Source organism: Mus pahari, chromosome 2 (genome assembly GCF_900095145.1).
Source record: "Mus pahari chromosome 2, PAHARI_EIJ_v1.1, whole genome shotgun sequence".
In the NCBI taxonomy this organism is placed as follows: domain Eukaryota; kingdom Metazoa; phylum Chordata; class Mammalia; order Rodentia; family Muridae; genus Mus; species Mus pahari.
Genome location: NC_034591.1, coordinates 22,741,091 through 22,765,647, shown reverse-complemented (window position 1 = coordinate 22,765,647; position 24,557 = coordinate 22,741,091). Strand labels below are relative to the sequence as shown.

The 24,557-nt window shown below is 51.6% G+C and overlaps 1 protein-coding gene and 1 long non-coding RNA gene across 2 annotated transcripts in view; one reads left to right on the top strand and one right to left on the bottom strand.

Moving 5' to 3' along the window:
- Nucleotides 1–16,351, bottom strand: part of LOC115063407 — a 16,986-nt gene extending 635 nt beyond the window's left edge. The window contains exons 1-2 of the long non-coding RNA XR_003843271.1: nucleotides 16,210–16,351; nucleotides 341–567 (exon numbers count right to left, since the gene is read on the bottom strand). This is a non-coding gene — a long non-coding RNA (uncharacterized LOC115063407). The remainder of the gene's footprint in view (nucleotides 1–340; nucleotides 568–16,209) is intronic.
- On the top strand, nucleotides 14,025–24,258 carry Shh (sonic hedgehog signaling molecule). Its single transcript, XM_021190662.1, has 3 exons — nucleotides 14,025–14,665; nucleotides 19,522–19,783; nucleotides 22,499–24,258. The coding sequence occupies exons 1-3, from the start codon at nucleotides 14,363–14,365 to the stop codon at nucleotides 23,245–23,247; spliced, it is 1,314 nt and encodes a 437-aa protein (XP_021046321.1). The 5' UTR covers nucleotides 14,025–14,362; the 3' UTR covers nucleotides 23,248–24,258.
- The last annotated feature ends 299 nt before the right edge of the window (nucleotides 24,259–24,557 follow it).

The following is a 24,557-nucleotide window of genomic DNA, read 5'->3' as shown; positions in this document are numbered from 1 at the left end:
AGAGAGAGAGAGAGAGAGAGAGAGAGAGAGAGAGAATTAGAAATTGTTCCAGTCTTGTAGTTCTTCTCAAAGCCTCCCTCCAATGATGCACTTCCTCCAATGAGGCTACACCTCTGAAACGTCCCCCAAACAGTGCTACCAACTGGGGACCAAGTATCCATATGCCAGAACCTCTGGGTGACATCTTGTTTAAACCAGCACATCTAAATGAGATCACTTCGTCCTTCTGTCTGTCCTCCTTCCAGTCACATTGTGCCTTCTAGTCTCGTCTATGTTCCTGAAAATGTTGGAACATTTCTCCCTTTTCAAGGCTGAGTAATATCTCACCATGAGTACACACCAATTTTTATCCATCTGTTTCCTTTATGGACATCCAGTTGCTTCCATATCTTTGCTGGGATGTCCTGTCAAGACATATATCCTTTAAGCTCGCTGACTTCATTTCCAACCAGTGGAGCTGCTGAGTCACTGGGTTGGTTCCAGTTTGGGTCTCTGAGGAGCTTCCATGCAGTTTCCATGACGGTTCCACAGCTGACATCCTTCTCAGTGAATCCAAACACCCACAGTCTGGAAGAACCAGAGAAATGAGATGGCCTTCCACCGTCACCTTCCAGTTAGCAAATGCCTCTCTAGATCTTGAATAAGCATTCTTGCCAGAGATCAGACCAGATAGAGATATGATCATCCAGGCTGCAAATATACTAGACAGTGGCTTATAATTCTCTGAAAGTCTGATATTTTCCTGTAAGATAATCAAACGCTAGATGCCTTTAAGGGAGATATAACTTTCAATCAAACACATAAGCAGAGCCTTTGCTGGGTAGAGACTCCAACAGTGGACACTAGCCTGTGCCACAGAAGGGGTACAAAGCCTTGAGCTGAGCTTAGATGCTGCTGCTAAGAAGGGAACAGGAAGGTCCTGGTACTGACCCCAAGCAGAAGGAAGTGGCCTGCTCCACTCCGGAGCTCAAATCAGAAAAAAAGAAAAGGAGAGGAGAGGAGAGGAGGGAAGGGGAGGGGAGGGGAGGGGAGGGGAGGGAGGAAAAAGAAAAGGAGAGGAGAGGAGAGGAGAGGAGAGGAGAGGAGAGGAGAGGAGAAGAGAAGAGAAGAGAAGAGAAGAGAAGAGAAGAGAAGAGAAGAGAAGAGAAGAGAAGAGAAGAGAAGAGAAGAGAAGAGAAGAGAAGAGAAGAGAAGAGAAGAGAAGAGAAGAGAAGAGAAGAGAAGAGAAGAGAAGAGAAGAGAAGAGAAGAGAAAAAAACATTTGCCTGAGGCTGTAGAACCTATTGGTGCTGTGTGTGTGTGTGTGTGTGTGTGTGTTTACTGTATGGTACATGTGTATGCACTGTATGATATTGTATGGTATATAATGCTCAGCTCAGAAACCTCTGGCTCCCTGCCATGAAGAAGCAGACTGTTGTCGGGATCTGAGTCTTCTGTCCTTGTTTGCCTCAGCTATTTCTCCCAGTACAGGATGAGCCTCGAGTTTGAACCAAAGGATGGAGCTGGCCTTGCCTCAGCATCGGGAGCATGGAGTAGATGGTGGTGTGAATCAGTAGTAACAGCTATACAGATAAGCACGCAAGCTTCTGGACACCCAGAAATGTGGGTCTCCCCCCAAGCCTCTGGTTGAAAGGAGCCAGCATGGGCCAGAGTGTGTCTGGTCTGGGTGAGAGCTCTGTACCCTGCGCCACGTCCACCCACTCCAGGCTCAGTTCAGACAAACTCCACTCCCCTGTAAAGGATCAGCAGCCTGTAGCAGACAGCTAGTGGGTCCCTGATGCGCTCTGGAGGTACCAGACACACAGGGGGAGAATCCCCTTCTCCCTTTTTGATGAGTCAGACGTGCTAAGGCTTACTGGGCCGGCGGCAGCCTTGCCAAGTTCCAGCCTGAACGGCCTCCTCTTACTGAAGCCCTCAGAGCTCTTTGTGTCTGTTTGGATTTCTCATCCTCGCTCTCTGAATGATGATTTATCTAGCTTTCAGAACAGAACACTGAGAAGCCTGATAGAGCATGTGGCTTCTGAGGTTGTTTCGATTTATAAATATTTTAATAGGGTTCTTATTCCTTCACAGCACATCTCCCACAAACCTTTGTACCAGGAGCAAATGCCATGTTTTCTTCTAATGAAACAATGGAATTTTTTTTCCTTCTCCATCTTGAGAGGGAGGGAGGGAGGGAGGGATACAGGGGACGTGGAAGAGGGGACATCGTCACACTTAAAATACCTCTAAAAGCATGTGGTAGTCATATCTGATTTAAACCAGCTCCCTGAGGCTCTGCTGTCAGCCACACCCCAGTGGTCCTTTAAAACCTCTACTCCTACCCAAGCTTAGGGTGACAGTCACGAACAGACAGCCTTTATTTTAATTAAGCTTATTTCTCTTTTCTCTGCTACTTGGGCATGTGCATGCTAAGTGGGTTGTCCACCACCAAATCTTCTTTAGTTTTGGAGAGAGGGTCTCACTAAGTTATTTGTGCTGACCTTGGATTTACTTTGTAGCTCAGGGTTGCCTTAAATTGACTGTCCTGCCACGACCTTCCCAGTAGCTGGGGTTAGTGGGGTTAGAGGTGTGTAACGTAAGGCTCAGTCTAGCTAAGGTGCTTAGGGGACGTCTTATTCACTAAATCAGATGACTGGACCTTTAACCATAAAATGTGAGAAAGTATAAGGCCAAATTAGACAGAAGTCCCACAGGTAAGTCTAGCATACAACAGGAGAAGAGGCTGAGCTGTGTTGCGGTGTCAAGGCTAATAGCAAGGGACACCATAGGTGAGGTGCAGCGCCTGCCCTAGCTTTGCATCCACACCTGTTTGCCTTGGCCAATTTCCCTTCCCAGCTGCTGCTCATTCATGCAGAGAAGCTGGAAGCTCTTTGCAGAGGGTTTTGAGTTTATCTTTGACTTAACAGCTATTTTTATCCCTCAGTCCTCCCTCCTGTTCTGTATCAAACACCTTGGCAAGGGGGGAGAGAGAGAGAGAGAGAGAGAGAGAGAGAGAGAGAGAGAGACTTGCTCAAGAAACCTCTTCAACAATTCAACAATCCCAGGATGCTATGAAAACTAAGAGAGATGGTCCTTCCTCTCTGGGAGCTCATCTAGTGGATATTCTAAAGATTCTGTCACCTACCTACCTTTCTTTTCCATATGGTGGAGATGGAACTGAAATGACACTGTGTTAACCAGACAGTTAAACATAAGAGTAAATGCTGCCTGGCCTTGAGTACCGTTATAGTAAAGTGTATTGCTGCCCTCAGAGTCACGGTGCTGGAAGCCAAAAGATGACAGCAGAGTTGAGCTGTTGCCCAGATGCAATTACTGATTAGAATTGATTATTTATACAAAGAAAGGCCACCAACGGCTTGACCAATAGTTGCCACATTGCAGCAGATTTGAACAAAAGTTCTGTAATTGTTCAAAAGACCATTCACCTCCTGGAAATAGGATGGGGGTGTGCCCCAGAGACCCCTCTAGCTGCAGCCTTCATGTGACCCTGGCAATCTCCAAGCCATCCTTGGGAAGTCCCATTCCTGTTCTCCCCTTCTATTAGGTATAACTGGCCCTGCTCAACACCCTGAGGTGTGAAGAAGCAACCTTTAAAAGCCATGCGTCTGCAGTTGCCTCTCTTTTAACCAGGCCATAAAAACCACAGGCTCATTTAAGCACACAGTAAACTAATGGGAAATGGCATGTGACTAAATATTTGAAAGCTGTTTCCATGCCTTGTTTGATTTGCCTAATTACGTGTTTTACTTCCTCCTTTATGGAACTGTGGCCTGCGTATGTGAAGCCTTTATACCTGCTTCATTTGATTCATTAATAGCTGGATCAGAATGTGGTGCAATTACATTGGCATGCAGTTTTAAGAAAGTTTCCAAGTTCCTTCCTTCCGTGATCAAATTCTAAGATCCTTAGATGGGCATTCACAACAAATCTAATTCAAAGGGTGTCCCTGCCACTCTGTCACCTCCCACACACATCCCTTCTCCACCGGGCCAAATAAAATAAAACAAAACTAGGGTATAAATATGTCAGGATGAGAAAGAAAAACATGTGCGCAACATTCAAACGCGGTCTGCCAATGTGAAGAAACAAGAGAATTGAGACAATCACACGCATACTTGGCCTGCTCCCATGGTCCAGTGAATGCCAGAGTTACCATGGTGGGAGGGAGCAGAGGAGCATCCCCGAGGGCAGGCTTTGTCTGGGTGCTACTCAAACAGAGAGCTGGATTCATCTGAGGGTCTGTGTACTTTGGGGCAAGCCACCTCACACTGAAAAGGCCAGGGGAGAAGTGGGTCTGGCTCCTTCTCATACCTCTGGGTCTCTCTTGGCATCCTGCCCTCCCCCAGTGAGACGCCATCCAGGCTTCCCAGCCCTCCCATCTGTGGAAAAATGGCACCAGGCACCCTCTGGGGAATAGGCTATGAGGAGCCTCCCCTTGCTGTGGACAGGCTGCCGGTAGAAACAGCCAGCGCCCTCTCAGAAGGTCAGTTCACGTCAGTCCACTGAAGGAAATGGCTTTGAGTGAGTGCTGGACAGCGCCTGGATGCTGGGCCCTCCTGGAAGTTCAAGTCTTAGGTTAGGAGAATTGAGTTCAAACTTAGTGCACGGCTCACTGAGGTTCCACCTTCCGAGGCAGAGAGGAGGAGTGAACCCTGGCTCTCCCTGGGCCCCGAAAGCGGAGGCTGAGCTAAGAATTCAGCCACACGTCCTGTCCTTTGGAGACCACGATGGCTGATGTGCTCCACCCTGAAGCATTACCTAAAGGACGCACTGCCTTCTGGAAACAAGCCGTTATTAGTTATGCCGCCTGTCGGTCGCACTAGGTCACTACAGGGGTTCCTATGTATAAGGTAGCCACATGTGTCTATGCCAAAAAAAATAAATAAAATAAAATAAAGGTAAGAGGAGTCTGAGGCTAACATGCATAGCTCCAGACCAGTCAGGTCTACCTAGTGAGACTCTGCCTCAGGGAAAATCAGAGACAAACGTAAGATGCTGCTCTCTAAAGTGCCCGACCCACTGAGCTACATGATGATTTCCAGTGGTTTATCCTATTTGCTAATCAAAGAGTATGGGAATAGAGGCAGTAGAATTTTTGAAAGTAACTCAATTTCATTGAATGTCTTTATTAGCCAAGCTAAAGAAATGCCCTCTTCAAAGTCAGTTGGCTCATCCCACAATGAGCTGCCTGCGGCCTCACGTGTTTGTCGCAGTAAAGCCAGATGCCAGTGGTGATCTCTTAACGGCAAACTGGTTTTTTTAGTTTATTTTTATTGAATCCTTTCCAAATAGAAACCATTGGAGTCTGTTGCATTGATAAGAAACTTTCATCAAGTGACCAATATTTATTGAACATCATGTTAGCTGGGGACTTAGGAAGATGAATAAGACCAATAGACTCTTCTAGAAGTGCATAGGTGGTTTGTTTGGTTTTTTTGTTTTTTGTTTTGTTTTTTTGTCTTGGTTTGGTTTGGTTTGGTTTGGTTTTTTGAGACAGGGTTTCTCTGTATAGCCCTGGCTGTCCTGGAACTCACTTTGTAGACCAGGCTGGCCTCGAACTCAGAAATCNNCCTGCCTCTGCCTCCCGAGTGCTGGGATTAAAGGTGTGTGCCACCACGCCCAGCTCATAGGTATGTTGATAACAGTCTTGATGTCAGAATGTAAGTAACAACTCTCAGCAAAAATATGGGTATAAGAAACAGCACAGGTCCTTGGTAAATGGCCCACATACGAGAAGCTAGATGTCTGCCACCACGGGGGATGGCAGCTAGAGATGCATGGACATTATTCAGGGCAGCAGGCAAAAGCACAGACATAACGCACCAGGAATGGCCTCTGCCCAAGATCCCCATGGCAAAGGCAGAGGACTCCACAGCATGAGCAGGTCTCCACCTTCAAAGGCCAAGAGTGCAGAATTTAGAATCTTCCCTCTTGAAGTTAATCAAAAGCTTAGAATGCGGTTCCCAGCATCTTTTCTACATCGACCTGGAGAAGATCCTTCCAGATCCGATCCTGGTCCTCTGATTGGGAATCTTCCTGGAAATCTCTCAATGCTGGGGGTCCAATGAGTCCCAACAGGAAGGTACTCTACAGACTGTCAAGGAGGGCCAAGGTTTCTGCTGTTTCTTGGTGTTGAGTGTCATCTCAGTTACCAGAGCTCAGTCCTTCAAACAAAACAAACTCCACCAGCAAGCCAAATGCTTTTAGCTTTCACTCTGTAGGACTCTTGTTTTAAGATGTCTACTGCACATAGCACACAGACCAAGCACACAGACCAAGACTGAGCATGTAGTAGGCTAGCTCAGCACTCAGTGCCCTGCATGGAGGAACCAGCTGCTAGACTCAGACAGAAGCAACTTGCCTCTGGAGAGCTGACACAGACTCAGACCTGAGCAGTCAGGACACCTGAGCCTCACACACCAATAATCGGAGAATATGAAAATAATCTGCCAAAGCTCCAACATGACAATGGAGAGAGGAGCACCTTAGCCACAGGGGCTGTCACCAGGCTTCCTGTCCATTCTCTATACCAGCTGATAAGAAGTACCAACCAAAGGCCATAGGACACTCACTGTCCTGATGTGAAGACCGCTGAGGAACCCTAAACAAGGACCTGTCCACAGGCCCTCTGGGCATGCCTATCGGGAATGACTTTTGATTGCTAGGTTAATTGAGATATGAAGATAGGCCCACTGTAGGTGGGACCATTTCCTGGGCTTGGGTCCTGCAATGCATAAACGGAAGCAAATGAACCTTGCAACAGCACTCAACTCTCTGCTTCCTGGTTGAAAATGCAGTTTGGTCCTTTGCACCTGCCCCTGCTCTCAGTACTTCTCTACTGTGATTCAAGAAAACCTCTCCTTCAAGTTGTTTTGTCATGGCATTTTATCCCAGCGTCAGGAAAAGGAACTAGAAACAACATCTACCAATTCCACCTAGGCCACAAGAGAAGCTGTAACTCTCAAAACAAGCTCACCTCTGAGGACAGCAGGGAGACGGCTCCCTTAGTGGTTAAAGCATCACAAAAACTCAATGTGGACATGTCTAGTCCTCGGTGTCAATCAGGCACACAGTATTTTCCTTGGAAACATTCTTAGGTCAGACTGAGGAGGGAGGAAGCTGAAGGCTGGGGCTAAAAGTCAGCATCAAGGGCACACAGACCACGCTTGGTGCCCTTGGGTGAGGAGACACGCCCCTCCAGGCCAAGGGTGAGGATGGAGGCTCAGAGAGAGAATAGTGACCCTGTGTGTCCAATACAAAAAGCTACAGGACAGAGCAACTGACGAGAACCACTCTCAGATACCCCGAGTTTTCTCCTCAGAAACTCTGATTCTGGACTTTTTATTTGAGCCCCAAGATGCATACATTACTCTGTGGCTTATCTTTCCAAGTGCACATTCCCTGCTTCCCGTCTGCTGATGCAGCCATGTGCCGCCACGGAGCACAAACTGGAGTTCTAGGACAGGTTCTGGAGCCAGGGAACCACGAGTGTTGATGTTCTTGCCATAGATTCTCTGTAGGGTCAGACGGGATATACAAACTCTGTGCTTCTGTTTCCTCCATAGGGTTGTGTGTGTTAGTAAATTAAAATTTAATCCAAAGTACACTGGGCAAGAAAATTCTGCTAACCTGAGCTCTAGGTGACATGTGACTTCAAGCCTAGAGACCCTTTCTGGGTAAGACAGTCAAAAATAAAGAGCCCAGTCCCCAAAGAGGTGAGATCCCATGGTCGCTGAAGGAGGGGATTGATGGTGAGAGACAGAGGAGAGGAGACACCCTCTCTTTGGAGAAGGCTACCTTCTGCACCTGTTGTCTGGCTTCCAGGCCCCACCCCAGGATTTGGGTACCCACTGTGACATGACTCAGGAGCTGGTTCAACTCTGAGCAGACAGAACTGCACAGCATCCGCTGAAAACGGCTCTTTCTGAAGTGAGGAACCACTTCTCAGTCAGCAGAATCCTCTGCAAAATCCCCCTGCCTCAGAGGAAGAAGAGAGCCATTCGAGCCAGCTGGTTTTCTGGTTGCCCAAAACCTTCTGGAGAAACAGCCAATGAGAACGGAGAAACGGCCCATGAGAACGGAGAAACGGCCCATGAGAACATTACAGGGTAAGAAGCTTGGCTAACCAGTGCCTGGCAAACACCGAAGTGGATGCTCACAGCCAGCTATTGGATGGAACACAGGGTCCCCAATGGAGGAGCTAGAGAAAGTACCCCAGGANCTGAAGGGGGCTGCAACCCTGTAGGTGNAACAACAATATGAACTAACCAGTACCCCCNGAGNTNNTGTCTCTAGCTGCATATGTAGCAGAAGATGGCCTAATCGGCCATCANTGGGNAGAGAGGCCCCTTGGTCTTGCAAACTTTATATGACCCAGCACAAGGCAAGGCCTGGGCCCAGTAGTGGGAGTGGGTGGGTAGGGGAGCAGAGGTGGAGGGCGGGGTATAGGAAACTTTCAGGATAGCATTTGAAATGTAAATAAAGAAAATAATAAAAAAATTAAATAAATAAATAAAAATTAAATTAAATTTAAAAAAAAAAAGAAGAAGAAGAAGCTTGGCTAACATTGGACAATCCAAGTGTTTGCTGAGCACCCTTGGCTTCCCTTTGTGTCCTGAGTCCCACCTCAGCCAGCCCCTTCTCTCATTTCTCACCCTCCACACCCACCTGGCTCCATCCTGCCAGCCCTTCCTCTCCCCTCTCTGTACCACAGCAGGTGCAAACCACCAACCTGACTACTCCTGGCTCTCAATCTGGCTTGGAAGGAGGAAGGTGGGGTCCCTCCGAAGACAGCAGAAGAAAGCACTTGTCCTTCAAAAGCATGAGAAGGATTGGTGCCCCTGGAGCTCTTGAGCGGCTGCTCCTGCCCTGGGCTCTAGTTTGGACAACAGCTGGTCCCCATGTGGGGAGATCAGGTTGCTCAGGACCCAGCCTGTGGGAGGTCAAAGGGTGCTATATGGTCCCCTGTGTCCAGTGTGGAAGGGGGTCAGGGGAGGGGCGGGAAGGACTTGCTGGGGCCCATTCAGTCACACACAGGTCTGAGCATTTCTCTTCAAAACACCATGTCAGAGAGCTCAGTCACTCCTTTATCCCAGCCAGAGTTCCAAGACATTCTAGAAAGACTAGATGTCCTAGCATGCTTCTCTGGTGCTGTGATAAACAACCCCATGACCAAACTAAGCTTGGGAAATGAAAGAGCTTGTTTGGCTTACGCCTACACAGCACAGTGCTTCATGAGGGGAAGTCAAAGCAGGAACCCAGAAGCAAAAACTGAAACAGAAGCATGGAGGAGTGCTGCTTACTGGATTGCTCCCATGGCTTGCTCAGCCTGCTTCTTTATACCAGCCCAGGGTTAAGACTGTCCACAATAAGGGTAGCCCTCCCAAGCCAATTATCAGTCAAGAGAACACACTGTAGCCTTTCCCACAAGCCAATCTCAATTCCTCACCTGAGTATCTCTCGTTCCAGATATGTGTAGGTTTGTGTCGAGTTGACAAATAACCAACCAGCACATTAGGAATCTACATTACAACTGGTACAGATTCCAGACACAATGGGAGCCACAGTGGCTCTGGAGCCAATGGAATACCTCAACAGCCTGGAGCCTGAGCAGGATGAATGGGCACAGGACAAGGCTCCATGACACATCATGGCACTCACTGCCAGGCCAGAAAAATCTGAGTGCCCCATACTGAGTTGGCCCTATACCTGGTACATCAGCATCCAGCCCTTCTTGCTCTCTTCTTTCTGGACAGACAACTAGATAATGTAATAACCTATTGCTCAGCCTGTCTGACAAGAGGCTGTGGTCAGAGAGAAGCAAAGCAGGCTCCCTAAATCAGAATTTAAGAAGTGTATAATGATCTCTGACCCCCACTTCCCAATGTGAGGGAGTTGAAGGCCATCCAAAGCCAGGGACCCCTTTGCACACCCTGATGCGTCTGGGCGTCCAGACTTGTGCTCATTCTGGACAGAGTGGCTTGTCACAGCTTCCTGCCTTCTTCCCTTGGCTTTTGCTCTACACCCCAAACCTCCTGATTTAATGTATCTCCTCACCTGCACATGGACCCCTCACTATACCTGCTCTAGAAAAAATATGAAACTCATTAAGCTTACTACCAGTCCTTCACTCTGTCCAATAAAGCCATATGTGTTGTTCCTTGCCAGGAGTGGCCATAGAATAGTATGTCCAGGGACCCGGGAACATCCCCAGGAGCAGAAACCTGCAGCCAAGAGGCTCCCCTCCCCTCAAGTCTTGGGGATTCCCATCAAGGGAATCAGCAAAGCAGAAACTCTGATGTGACTGTTTGTGAGCACAGCCCTGTAGCTGTTGGCTGACATGATTTTTTTTCAAAGCTCCCCAGGTGATTCTAATGCTTAGGCTTAATGTATTACCTTTCCCGGGAGCATCTGCCCTGCAGCAGCTCCAAGACCGGAGGAAAAGTGGTGGCATGTTGGAGTGCCAAAGCAGCTATGGTAAAGAAATGCCCAGACCTGGGTCAGAAAAACTAGCTATGGCATCCAGACCCATCCCTTGGTCCTCTGGGCCATAAGGCCACCTGCCTACATTGAGTTCCTCTTTCCAAGTCACAAATGTAGCTGGTGGCCCTATAGAGGATCAGAAATCATTTGGAGACTACAAAGATTCACAGAACTGAGGCCAAAATTAAATACCCATGGCTTACACCTTACACAGGGGCCACTGAAGGTTGGAGAGGGCGTGGACAAAGTATCATATGTGATTCTCTGACTGTTAACACAGAAGCAGCTTTTCCAGACTTAGGGTTTCTCCTTGACTGTGAGCTTTTCCTCTCCCCTAGATATCACCCCCAGAGAACAAAGTGGAGCAAGTGAAACTCTATTTGCCAAAATTGAAAAAATTCAGGAAGAAAATGAAACTTAACTGGGTGATTGGATAGAATGAGATGGTGCAGAGCTGTTCTAAGGAAAAGAAATCAACTGGGAGAAAAGAAAAGAGGCCAGCAGGCAGGGCTGGGCTGGGATCCCTAGTTCAAACTGGGGAAAGGAAATTAAGGGTTGGGAAGGAAAGACAAGTGGCAGAGAGCAAGGAGGAGCCAAAGAACCTAATCCTGCTTCCAGGCCCTTCCAACTGGAGACTGCAGAATTTCCCTAACCGGGCAGGCCAGAGCCGAAGGCAGAGTGAGGACGCCATCTAGCGGCAGGGCCAGAAGGAGGAAGGGGCCATGCCCAGGACTATGCCTCCAGGGGTGTGGGGCAGAGTCAAAGGTTGGCCAGTGCTCCTCAGAGTGAAAGAAAGAACGCTGGGCGGAAAGAAACAAGAAGGGTGAACGCCTGCAAATGCCCAGCAGGAGGAATAGCTGAACCTACACAGATGAGAAGTAGCCTCTGGGAGTTGAATGGCTGGCCCCACCAGCCAGAGATTGGGCTCTGGAACCTCTTGCAGGCACAGGGAGGGGCCCAATGGTCTAGAGGGGAAAGCAAAGAGAGCCATCTGGTGTCTGGAGGTGGAAGGAAGCGAGTGTCTGGTGTCTGGGCAGTGGGGAGAGGGTGGGATTCCCCGGGAAGGAGGCAGAGAATAAAGGCCACATTTCTCCCTGTGGCCAGGCTCATGATCCCGTTCTCAAGATGACGAATATGAACGGTGATTGCTTTTATCCAAGCATTTCTACAACCTGGAGCAGGAAGCAAGCTGTCCCTGGGTACAAGGAAAAAAACAACAGGGTTTATAGTAAATCTTTACTTTCCTTCTAAAGATCCTCCCAGGCTCCAGGAAGGCCGGCCCTTCTCAGGCTCTCTCTGGAATTAGCATCCCTTGTCCCTGGAGATGGAGTAGGGGTGAGCAATAGGCCAGAGCAGAACCAAGTCACCTCCTTCACCACAGCTACGAGGGAGGTGACCATGTCTGGGCACTCCAAGGCCAGCTGTGCCCACATAGAACACTGGCAGCTTAGGGGTTTGTTTCCAAATGACATCTGCATACATCTGCAGGTATTCCAGGACTCCAGGTTGTAGAAATGCTTGAATAAAAGCAATCACCATTCATATTCGTCATCTTGAGAACAGGATCATGAGCCTGGCCACAGGGAGAAATGTGGCCTTTATTCTCTGCCTCCTTCCCCAGGAAATCCCACCCTCTCCCCACTGCCCATCCAATGCTGACGAGAGCTGTCTACGGGTGCATGATCCATTCATCAGTCTATATTCAAAGACATCAAGAAGAGAGTGCTGGTCAGCATGCACAGAGAACAAGAAAATACTGAGGCAAAATGAGGCTCCAGGATGCTCAGGTCTTGTCTAGCCCACTACCAGCTAGTAATATGACAGCCACATGCCAGGCAGGCCCACTCTTCTGGATCAAGAATAGTGGGTCCCCTTTGTATCCATTTTTCCTAGTTGATGGGGGATGGACACAGAGGATAGATGCAGGCTGGAGAGTCTAGTTGATGGGGGATGGACACAGAGGATGCAGGCTGGAGAGTCTGGCCCTTACTTGGTCTGCATGAAGCTGGGACCAACTCCCACTAAGAATCTGTACTTGGTCCTCATCAATCAAAGGATAGAAAACTCCAGAGAGGGCAGGCAGCTGTGCGGGCTTTAGTCAACTCTTTCCAAGCCTGGGATAGTGAGGCTCTGCCATACTGCCATTGAGACTCACAGTAGACGACGGTAGCAAGCACTTCGCAAAGGGAACCTCTGAAAAGCCCCGCTGACAGCTGAGCTTCAGACTTGCAGGGTCTCTCCTGCACTGGGACAGGATCAAGAGCCAGAGGCTGGTCCCATGGGATAACGCTGGAGGACTCGGTCCCTAAGCAGGTATTCCATTCCACATAAATAGTTCACCCATCCTAGAGGAATCCTGCCTGTGAGTAGGATGGAAGAAAAGCCAGAGCAGATTTCTATGGTCTATAAAAACAAAGAGTTTCACATTCTATTTTTCTGGTTCAACTAAGACTTTTCTTGAAAATTTTTTCTTTTTCCTGAAAGAGAGTTGGACACCCCAACAGTAGTGACCTGTAGACAGCATATCCTCTTCTAAGATGCCCCTTATGGTCAGAACAAGGTCCCCTAGATCCCTAACACCTTCAATCTGCAGGCCCTATGCCTGGCCAGCTTCATTCCTTGAAAATTAGCTTGCAAAGCTCCTGTGAAATACAACTGTGTTAAGGAGCCTGAATTCCACATCAACTTACCCCAGCCCTGCACTTTGCTGGGATCGACTAGAAGGGGTTCTTCATGTATGCAGCCTTGCCCACTTTCAGTTGCCCCACGCAGATCGCCTCTACCCACCAAGCACACACCAGCTGCCCTCCATGCTGGGGTGCAGCACACAGACCCACCGGGCCTATGCACCCCACCAAGTCCTGCAGACATTCTTTACCTGCCCCTCAGCTGGGGTGCATCCATCTACCTGCAGAGGCTTGAATGTGGTGCAGTCAGTGAGGTACAATAAAGGACACTATTTTAGGGCACTTAAAACAGCAACTCTTTAGGTTGTGGCCACCTGTGATTATCCTCTATCCAAAGATGCTAAATATTCAGGAGATGCTCAGGTGGGCTGTTTTCACAACCCAGTGATGTCTGTCCTGTACATGCACATCTGGGGATGGGGTGTAAATAAGGTAAAGAGGAGGGAGGGAGCGGTGCCCTCAAACAATTGAGAGGCTGTTTTATGGTCAAAGCTTGTAGGAGGGAAGCATCTGGACTGTCCTTTAAAAACTTATGCTGGCTTTAACCAAAGCATCTACCATTTAGAGAAAGTAAGGGGGAAGCAGCCGCGAGCACAAAGCAGGCCCTGCAGGGTATGATTCCAATAAACAGGCCTCCTCCCTCCCACCCACCTTTACCTTAGTAAAGACTTTCTTTCTTTCTTTCTTTCTTTTTTAAACTGGAAGCCTTCAGGTGAAAATAAAGCCACAGCAGCCAGAGGGGGGAGAAATGTAGTCTTTCTCAGGGTTAACATCAGAAGACAAGCTTGTGCGGCTTGGCCAATCAGATGCGCCCCTGCCAGCTATAATATAGTGCGAAAGGCAGCCTGTCTCACAAGCTCTCCAGCCTTGCTACCATTTAAAATCAGGCTCTTTTTGTCTTTTAATTGCTGTCTCGAGACCCAACTCCGATGTGTTCCGTTACCAGCGACCGGCAGCCTGCCATCGCAGCCCCAGTCTGGGTGGGGATCGGAGACAAGTCCCCTGCAGCAGCGGCAGGCAAGGTTATATAGGAAGAGAAAGAGCCAGGCAGCGCCAGAGGGAACGAACGAGCCGAGCGAGGAAGGGAGAGCCGAGCGCAAGGAGGAGCGCACACGCACACACCCGCGCGTACCCGCTCGCGCACAGACAGCGCGGGGACAGCTCACAAGTCCTCAGGTTCCGCGGACGAGATGCTGCTGCTGCTAACCAGATGTTTTCTGGTGATCCTTGCTTCCTCGCTGCTGGTGTGCCCCGGGCTGGCCTGCGGGCCCGGCAGGGGGTTTGGAAAGAGGCGGCACCCCAAAAAGCTGACCCCTTTAGCCTACAAGCAGTTTATTCCCAACGTAGCCGAGAAGACCCTAGGGGCCAGCGGCAGATATGAAGGGAAGATCACAAGAAACTCCGAACGATTTAAGGAACTCACCCCCAATTACAACCCGGACATCATATTTAAGGATGAGGAAAACACGGGAGCAGACCGGCTGATGACTCAGGTAGAGACCCATTGCGGGTGGGAAACAGACTCCTTCCCGGGAGGGGGGGGTGCGTGTGACCAAGCAGTCAGCCCTGCTCTGTTTGCTCTTTGGGCAGGTAGGAAGGCGGCTTGCTCTCTCCTTCCCCACCCACCTGCCCACCTAGCACTCCTCTTCCGGGAGGAGAAAGGAGGTGAAGGGTCCAGCAGGAAGTTTAGGCTTTGCTGTAATGGGGCACCAGAAGATGGGGTTCTCAGTCTTATTAGTCTCATTTTATTAGTCTCATTTAATTAGTCTCCCCGGACGACCTCCTCTAACTACCTGTATTCTAGCTTGAAACTTAGAAAGACCTTCACTCTGAAGGAGTCTGCCCTTTCCAAGTGGAGGCAGAAAATGGAGGGAGAGGGGATGCCCCTATACACTTCAAAGGGCCTCCAGGTCACTGCAAACATAGCCTGGAGCATTTCGGCCCCTAGCTCCTACCTTTTCCTTTTCTGTGTATTTCTCCCAAGACTACCCCACCCTTTACCCCACCACCATCAAAGAACTGTTACTGAGAAAGCCTGGGGGCAGTTCTGACAAAAGGCAGGAGCTCCAGAGGCGCCCGTCTTGTCCCCACTGTATCGCGTAGCCTGACTGCGATCCCATCGTCCTCAATTGTGCCGGTCAGAGAATGTATTGATATTTCTTTAAGGATGCTCCTCATTTCTCCAGAGCCCGCGGTACCTTAGGGGAGGGACTTGGAACTTGCTGGCTTTGCAATCGCTTTAATTTTTAACCTGCTTGCATAAGAATTAAAAGCGAACAAATATTCGGCGACGAGGGTGGATGGACAGACGGCAAAGCAAAACATGAGCCTCTCTTCCCATCCCACCTCCTTTGAGATTTCTAGGCTGCCAATCTCCCAGTCAAATCGAGACTTTCTGAAACTCCATGCACGTATGACTGGAGCTGGAAATGGGTTTCCTTGCAAATATAGGTCAGCATCCTTTTTACTGCCCTATTAAAATATTCAAGTCCTACCTTTAGGGCTAGGTGCGCCAAGCGGCTGGCGGAGCGGCGCTGGCGGGGCGCAAGTGCAGGGGGCGGGGGCTAGAGAAAACAAGAGTGGAACAGCCCGCGCGCGACGCGACGCGACACGACGCGCATCTCGCCACCGGGTACCTGCTATATGGGAAGCCTAGGAGACTAGCCTTAGGGTGGCGGGCCAGAACTGGAGCAAAGAGGAATCGTGGAGACTGAATGCAGGGCCGTTCTCCCTCCATCTTCTCCCTCCATCTCCCTCATCTGCTCCCGACCACCTTAAATCTGGACCGCGAGTGTGGGCGCGCGCGCGCGCACGCGGGAGCCGGGGAGCTGCGCGAGCTACAGTTAACTCTGCGCGGACCGCGGGGCGCCCGACTGGTGTGGCTTGAAGGAGCGAGTTCTCTCTCTGGCTCCGGGCACCCATCCCCTGGTTACCCTACCCCCCCGGGGGGCGTCTCAGGATGAGGAGGTCCTTGGGAAGGTGTGAGGAGGTAAAAGATGACTAATGCAAAGAGGCCAGGCGTAGACACGTAGGGTACCTCAACCCGGATGGGTCTGCAGGGGCGTCCTCGGCAGGCTGGCTCCGGTGCCCAGAGCGCCGGGCCTCTGCTTGTCGCAGAGCTGCGAGAGCGCTGAGCCACGGTAGACGCCTTTCAGCTCCGCTTACTCCTGCGTTATCGATCCCGGGACTAGGGTTGCAGCGCGCTCGGGGGGTGGGGGTGGGGGCGAGCTCCGGCGGCTTGTCCCTGACTCTGCACGCGCGGAGCGCGCCCCGCCAGAGCGCAGGGCTCCGAGCGCGCTCACTCCCTAGGGCGCGCAGGCAGGGAGCCCAGCGGGCCTGACCTGGACTGCAACCCCGCCGCCTTCTCGGCCCTTCGGCCTCAGCGCCCTGAACGAAGACCACCAGTTACGTCCTTTCCCTCATGCTGATCCTTCCAGCCCGGTACCCAGGGCTCAGCGGCCCTACACCCGATCACTCTCGCCTCCACCGCCGCCGCGTGCGCGCGCGTGCGCGCGCGAGCAGCATTTGAACTTCTGACCTTCTGTCAAGTTCCTTCAGACGAACGAAACGAAAACACATACTTTTTTCCCCTGGGCAGTAGCCATTCTGGTTCCCAACCCAAAAAGAGGGGGTAGAGACAGCAAAAGTGGGGGTGGGAAGGCCAAGCCAGGATCTTAACACCTACCCTGCAAAAATCCCCCAAAATAAGGGTGACTGTAAAGGTGGCCGTCTAAAAAGTTCCTTTTAGTATAACCCTCGGCGGCTTCTTATTCCGGGTTGGCAGAGTTAAGAGGGGATGGGAAGAAAAAAGGTGGCCAAACGACAAGACTAGAGGTGAAAGGGTGAAGCGGGGTGGGGGAGGGGGAGGGAGTAGAATCTCAGGGCTCAGGAACCTGCATTGGCCACCCTCCTTTAACAACCACCTGGTTCGGCCCAAGGTGCCACTCTCTTCAGTCTCTCCTTCCTCCCAGTCTGTCTCTCTAAGGTGGCTGAGCCCAAGTTCCTCAACCATGGCAGGACCGTCCCCAGTGGAACTTTCTGAGCAGTTCTGGAACGCAGGAGCTCCTAGTTAATATTAACTCCGGAGAGGGAAGCGCAGACAGACACTCTTCCAGCGCAGTCCAGGCCCCAGAGAGTGCCAGGCTGTTGTGCCCGCGGCCAAGGGGCTGGAGTGGGAGGCAGCGAGGGGCCTGATCTGCAGGCTCTGCAGGCTGAAGCGGGGAGGGGGGAAACACCTGAAGAGCCAGGTTGAATAATTTCCTACGTGCTTAGGGGTTAGTCAGGAAAAAGAGGCCAGGTGTGGGTTTGAAGAATAGTTTTCTGCTTTGAAGAGTTGGGTCTGTCTCCGCCCCCCAGTTAGGGGAAGAGTGGAGTGTATTTAGAGAGTGGAGTCTCTTGAAGTGAGATACCACCTCCCTCACAATGTGGGAAGCCCATCTTTGGATGTGACAGCCCCTGCTCTGAGCTCCAGAACTGCGCTGGTGCAGATCCGGGAGGTGAGCTGGAGGCTTCAGGAACAACTTGGCCTCTGCAGACACAAAGCTGGGCCCCAGTGACCCTGCTGGGCTTCACGGTGGCTGCACCGAGTCGGGCTTGATTAGCGGCACACGACCCAATGAATTAATAACCGGGCTGAGCTTCAATTGCCTTGCCTGCGACATTCCCTCCCATCGCTGGCGGGGGAGTACCCTGAATCTGCCTGCTGAGCTGCGCTGGGCCTGGTGCCGGGAAGGCTCTGGGTCACCAGGTGCCAATTCGGTAACCTCTCCGCGCCTAAAGCCCGTCTCGGCCCAGAGCTCCTTGCCTGGGGTTCCCCGTGTCTGCTTTAGTGGCGCAGCTCAGGGTACTGGGCTCCGAAACCCTGTCCATCCTACCCTCGCACTTCCCTCTGCCGGGTGGGAAGTTTGTTAAAGCCACATCGCAAGCTTTTCCCTCAAACCCTTGAAAGAAGGGAGCGAGGTGAAGTGCAGGCTGGAATGAAGGAGGAGATAAGCAGAACGTACCACGGTGTGCGCCTGCGCGCAGCGGCTTTGATTCTCTATTCTAAACTGACCCTGGTTCAGTGACTGATTTTCATGTAAAACAGATTCAGTCCCCCAGATTGAACTCCAACTCTGTCCTTTGGACTTTTCCCTTTAAGAAAACCGCTGGCAGGCCCAGAAACCTGCCAGAGCGGACCTGTTGATACTGCATCCATTCCATTTGTTGTGCTTTGAACTCTACAGTCGTATTCCTGGGCCTTTTTGTTGCCAGATACACGACTTTTCCTGATGCACATACATTTCTCTGTCCATGAAGGACTGAGCTGGTTACATCTAGAGCCTGGTCATCTAGGGGCTACTATCCCATCCCTGCAACCCGAGGGATCATGGGTTATCAGTCCTACCCTCTGCAGAAATTACTCCTGCCCCCACAGAGGTCCAGTTCTCTAGGTAATGTGCCCTTACCGTGTTCTCTCCGCTCACAACCCCCCCCCCCCATCCAGCAGGCCACCACCAGCAGCATAAACTTCCAAGCACTGAGCTAGCCACACACCACACACACCTGACTCCTCTCTTTAGGACATCTTTTCTTAACGTGGCCCCAGAGTAGTGCCTCCAGGACCCCAAGTTCCACTGCGTCCTGAAAGGGGGCAGGCGGGGTAAGAAGACCTTCACCGAAGACCCTCTCTTAGGCAGGGCTCAGAAGCTGTGGGCTTTTCTGGCTCCCCATCCCCCTACCTTTCCCACCCCACCCCCATCCACTTGTTAAGTTTGCTCTTCAAACTTGCCGGACACCATTCTGTGCAGGGCCAAGAAAACAAGAGGGGAGGGAAAGAACCAGTCAAAGAAAAGAGGGACACAATCAGGCCCCAGACAAGCCTGGCAGAGAGGAGCTCCTTGGGGGAAAGAATGTGGCTGCCTAGACCAAGAATGTTTGTCCTCTGCCCTGCCTGTGCTGGACACCAGCATTAACCTGCTTGCTTGTCCTTGACCCGCTGCCCACCCCTCAGCGTTGCTATGGGTTTCCTCAGGCCCGGCAGGTATAGGGGAGGCCTGACCTACAAGAGAACACTCCTGGTGCACTCTAACCCTCAGAGCGCACCAGAAGTCCCGTCTCACCAAAGTGTACCTGGGATCTCATCTAAGATGAAACCCCTCTTGTCTCTCAGGCCATTGTAGCTACATCTAAGTTTCTGAGTTGGAGACAGGCCGTCAGTTGGTTCACTGGAGAACCTGCCCCTCCAGCAGCCGCCCTGCCCCCACCCCCATGTTCTCATTCACTCAACCCCTGGGCCCTGGGCCTGTGGTTGGTGGAGAAACCACCAAGGACCATGTCTGACACTTAGGGTTTCCCCTTCTCCCCACAGAGGTGCAAAGACAAGCTAAATGCCTTGGCCATCTCTGTGATGAACCAGTGGCCTGGAGTGAAGCTGCGAGTGACCGAGGGCTGGGATGAAGACGGCCATCATTCAGAGGAGTCTCTACACTATGAGGGTCGAGCAGTGGACATCACCACGTCCGACCGGGACCGCAGCAAGTACGGCATGCTGGCTCGCCTGGCTGTGGAAGCAGGTTTCGACTGGGTCTACTATGAATCCAAAGCTCACATCCACTGCTCTGTGAAAGCAGGTAAGTGAGCCTTCTCCTCATGGTCTTTCTCCATCAACCTCCCCCTCCAGCCCTTCCCACCAGAAGGTCTGGAAGAAAAACAGAGAGGAAGAAGGGAGAGCCATAAAAAAGGAGGAATGGGAAAAAAAAAGGAGGAATGCTCTTGAAAATCAGTAGATCTCTGCCTCTGCGGTGGGGACATGGACTATGACCCCTCCCCCAGCCAGGTACTTCTGCAACCTTTTAGGCCACCGGCCAGCATCTCTGCGTGGTCAAATTCCCAGACTGCTTTGTTTCCAGAGCCCCTGCTTCAGGTGGTAGAGACAGAGGGTGTCAGAGAGCATTGTGGAGGGGGGGCAGGGGGCTTCCTGGTGATTACAGATATCAGCCAGAGCTTGCCTTGATCTCTTCTCTCATTTAGGGCTTAAGAACCTCCTGCCGCCCCCTCCCCCCAGCCCCATGAGCAGAAGGGTCTGTCCAGGGCATAAACCCGGGTACTGGCTCCTCCCCGCTGGGCGCCTGTGGATTCTAAACTAACTTAACTCACTCGCTAAGCGTGTGCTGGGAAAGGCCTGGTGGGAGGTAATGAACTCTTTACTTCCAACGTCGGGAGACCGCAAGCCTAGAAGCATCCGTTCTTATTAGGAGCCCAGCTGGGATTCAGAAAGTCCCTGGCAGGACTGCGGAAGGCGATCCCGCTGGAGCGGCTGCCCCCAGCCGGCGCGAGGCGGAGTTCCCTGGGCCTGCAAAGCCACTCACTGTTGGGGGGGGGGGAGAAGGTGGAACAGCTAGGGAGGTAGACAGCCAGCGCACGTGCAGTGGCCACTATGAATTGTGTTCCCTGACAAGGCAGCTCACGGTGACTTTCCATAGACTTCTATCTTCCCCAAGGCCCCACACCCCAGCTTCCCAAGTTTCCTAAACTGTATTTTAGCGACACAATTTAGTTGGAAATAGTTGAAATGTCAAGAAATACCGAGTAGGTGATATTGGCTCTGGCAACAATAGCTGCAAATGATGCACAGGAGCGGTGGTGGGAAGGCCTGTAGAAGAGGTCAGTTTCAGGAGTTCCACCTCACCAGGCTCCTTGCAGGACCCTGGTCCGGGAGCTCCTATTAGGCTGGGATGGGAAATACAGTTGACGGGCCCAGGCCCCAAGACCTTAAGTCTGCGCTGAGCACGCAAGACTTCCCTGCCATCCGTGTTCGCGGAGTCCCTCTGGTGGGAATTCCTAGGGGATCTCCTCCCAAGTGAGCAGCGGTAATCCAGCCTGGAGGGTCTCGAAGGCAGTGCAGACCCCGGCCGGGGAGGGCAGCTCATTGGCATTCTACACACGCGGGCTGGGGCGCCGCGCCTTGTGTGTCAAGCGGGGTCGTGCGACTCGACGACTCCGGCTCGCCAGAGCTCCGGGTCGCATTCCGGGGGGCTACGGAGTGCTTCCAACGGCCAGCCCCACACTTCATGCCGGGGAAAACGATGAGAAGATTAAAAGCCTTCTGTAATTCCAGCAGGAGGATTCTTTCTGGCAATCTCTATTTGCCAAAAGCATGATCCTGGAGATTGGAATGCAAAGAAGACTAGGACCTCCCCGCCCCTCCTCTCTGGCCCCCTGCGCTCCGCCCCATCCTCAATTATTGTCCTCCCGGACAGTGAGCCTTGGAGAGCTACGGAGGGCTGAGTAAAGCGGGTAGTCAAGGGGCCTTGAGAACCCGCGCTTCCAGCGCTCAGAGCAGGCCTGGCCATTTAAAATTCAAATACACATCTCGAGTGCTTGGAAAAGAGGCCGGGCTGTGCAAATAGTGCCTTGTGAGTGAACTGCACGAGGGGGAGGGGTTTGCACCTGAGCAAATAGGGAGGGGGCGGCCAGCGAGCTGTAGAGTGAGCTGAGAATGGGGGCGGGGGTTGGAAGTATCCCCCTCTTCCGAGGCTGTCTCCTATTTATCCCACAAATCACAATGACAATATCCCACAATACCAAGCTCTTTATTGGATTTTAATTAGAAAATCCACACAAGTCTCGGGCTTTCACACCTCGGGCAAGCCTCTGGAATGTTTGTCCAGTTGCTACAACGACTACTGCTATTTTTCGCTCTTGGCTCCCTGGCCATCCACCGACCAACACCAAGTCCCTCACTGGGGAAGCGGGAGGCGGGGGCGGCCCGGGTTCCCGCGGCGCAGCCTCCAAGCACTGCGCACAGGGAGGCGCTGCGCCCCGCTGTCCGGGCGCGAAAGAGGAGGGTGCGCCTGGCGCCCGTGCGAGCTCAAGGAGGTTTCCTCAGGAATCCAAGTGGAGAGTAAATATCCTTCTGGGTTCGCGGCGTGGCTGGGTGCAAAGAAGGGGAGGGAGAAGGCAGGGCCCGAGGCTGGAGAAAAGCTGGGAGTGTCCCCTGACTCTTGGAGCAGACAGCCGGCTAACTTTTACCCGTGCCGGAGCAATCTTGGAGGGTCATTCAGGAATGCGCCTGAGTCTGAATTTAACCTTTGGAGCGCTGGGATTGTTGGCATAGGGCGGTCTGCGCTGGGCCAGTCTAGATCTACTCCCACCCTTATCTCCCACCATCTCTCCACCCCAAAGAGCACGCCCCTGGTCCAGCAGAGTGGGACATGAACGCGCGCCGCCACACGCGCGCGCGCGCGCACACACACACACACACACACACACACGCACGTACACGCACCGGGCGTACCTGTCTCCTTTGGCACTCAACACCGGGTCTCTCTCTCTCTACCCCGCAGAGAACTCCGTGGCGGCCAAATCCGGCGGCTGCTTCCCGGGATCCGCCACAGTGCACCTGGAGCAGGGCGGCACCAAGCTGGTGAAGGACTTACGTCCCGGGGACCGCGTGCTGGCGGCTGACGACCAGGGCCGGCTGCTGTACAGCGACTTCCTCACCTTCCTGGACCGCGACGAAGGCGCCAAGAAGGTCTTCTACGTGATCGAGACGCGGGAGCCGCGCGAGCGTCTGCTGCTCACCGCCGCGCACCTGCTCTTCGTGGCGCCGCACAACGACTCAGGGCCCACGCCCGGGCCAAGCGCGCTCTTTGCCAGCCGCGTGCGCCCCGGGCAGCGCGTGTACGTGGTGGCTGAACGCGGCGGGGACCGCCGGCTGCTGCCAGCCGCGGTGCACAGCGTGACGCTGCGAGAGGAGGAGGCGGGCGCGTACGCGCCACTCACAGCGCACGGCACCATTCTCATCAACCGGGTGCTCGCCTCGTGCTATGCTGTCATCGAGGAGCACAGCTGGGCACACCGGGCCTTCGCGCCTTTCCGCCTGGCGCACGCGCTGCTGGCCGCGCTGGCACCGGCCCGCACGGACGGCGGGGGCGGGAGCAGCATCCCTGCAGCGCAATCTGCAGCGGAAACGAGGGGCATGGAGCCGACTGCGGGCATCCACTGGTACTCGCAGCTGCTCTACCACATTGGCACCTGGCTGCTGGACAGCGAGACCCTGCATCCCTTGGGAATGGCGGTCAAGTCCAGCTGAAGTCCGACGGGACCGGGCAAGGGGCGGGCGGGGCGGGGAGCGACTGCGAAATAAGCAACTTATGGGAAAGCTCACGGAAGGAGACTTTTAATTATAAGAATAATTCATAATAATAATAATAATAATAATTAATAAAAGTAGGGCAGTCCAAAGTAGACTATAAGGAAGCAAAGACCCCGGGGAGTTCTGTTGTTATGTTTAGTTTATATATTTTTTTGAAATTTTTCGTTATTGTCTGATATGGGTTGTTTTCTCCTCCCCTGGCTATTTATTTGTTTCGTATGAATAGATGTTTTAAAAATATGAACGGACCTTCACGAGCCTTAACTAGTTTGTGTCTTGGATAATTTATTATTGTGTGAACTGTACTCACAGTGAGGGAAAGATTATTTTGTGAGGCCAAGCAACCTGCTGAAAGTCTATTTTTCTACATGTCCCTTGTCCTGCGTGTCAGAAGGCAAGCCTCCACGTTCCTCTCCTGCTATGCTCCTGCTTTTCTGCAAGTGTAAACTAAAACCTGCTCCACGGGGGTCCACAAATTATATTTTTATACACAGAATTGTAAATTAGATTTTTGAGAGATCAATACCTAACTGAATGACATTTCATTTTTTGAAAGTGTAAAATATGAAAATATATTATTTTAATTTAACTATTTTCCAATGTGATAGCTGTCTTCTGTACTGCCTTCTTGATTTGTATTTGCTTTGTAACCGCCACTTTGCCATGTTCTTGGAAACCAAGACTGTTAACGCACACATACACACTTTTTTTTTTTTTGACAGACTGGAAGAACTCTGTTATTTTTAACTTCAAAGAATTTATTAGAAAATAATATTTTTTAAAAGTGCACCTAGCAGCAAGCCCACGAGGATGGAGCCTGTAGTTTGTACAGAGAAAAAACAAGGATGTTTTTGCATTAATAAACTGAGAAGTAACTGCTGTAAATTTACTAAAATGTATTTTTGAATATTTTGTAATAGTTTTATAGAAATAAAGCGTGCCACACACCCAGTGGTCAGTAGATATTTTCTGAGAATTCCTTTTGCGCCCCTTTTATGTTGTTTTTGGCTTCATTTCTGGGAAACCTGGAGCCCCAGTATTCTGTTGAGTTGTAATTTCAGACCTACTGACTTAGGAAACTAGAGTCAACAAAACAAACCCACTGTCTGCCCTGGACACTGGAAGACCCCAGCCCTGTACTTGCCATGTAAAGCTCCGCCCACACTCTCCAGAGTTGGGGAATTGAGAGGGACAACTCTTTGCCAGCAAAGCCTTCTTTGTGGGCAGGAGAGGCCTAGCATGTGCTG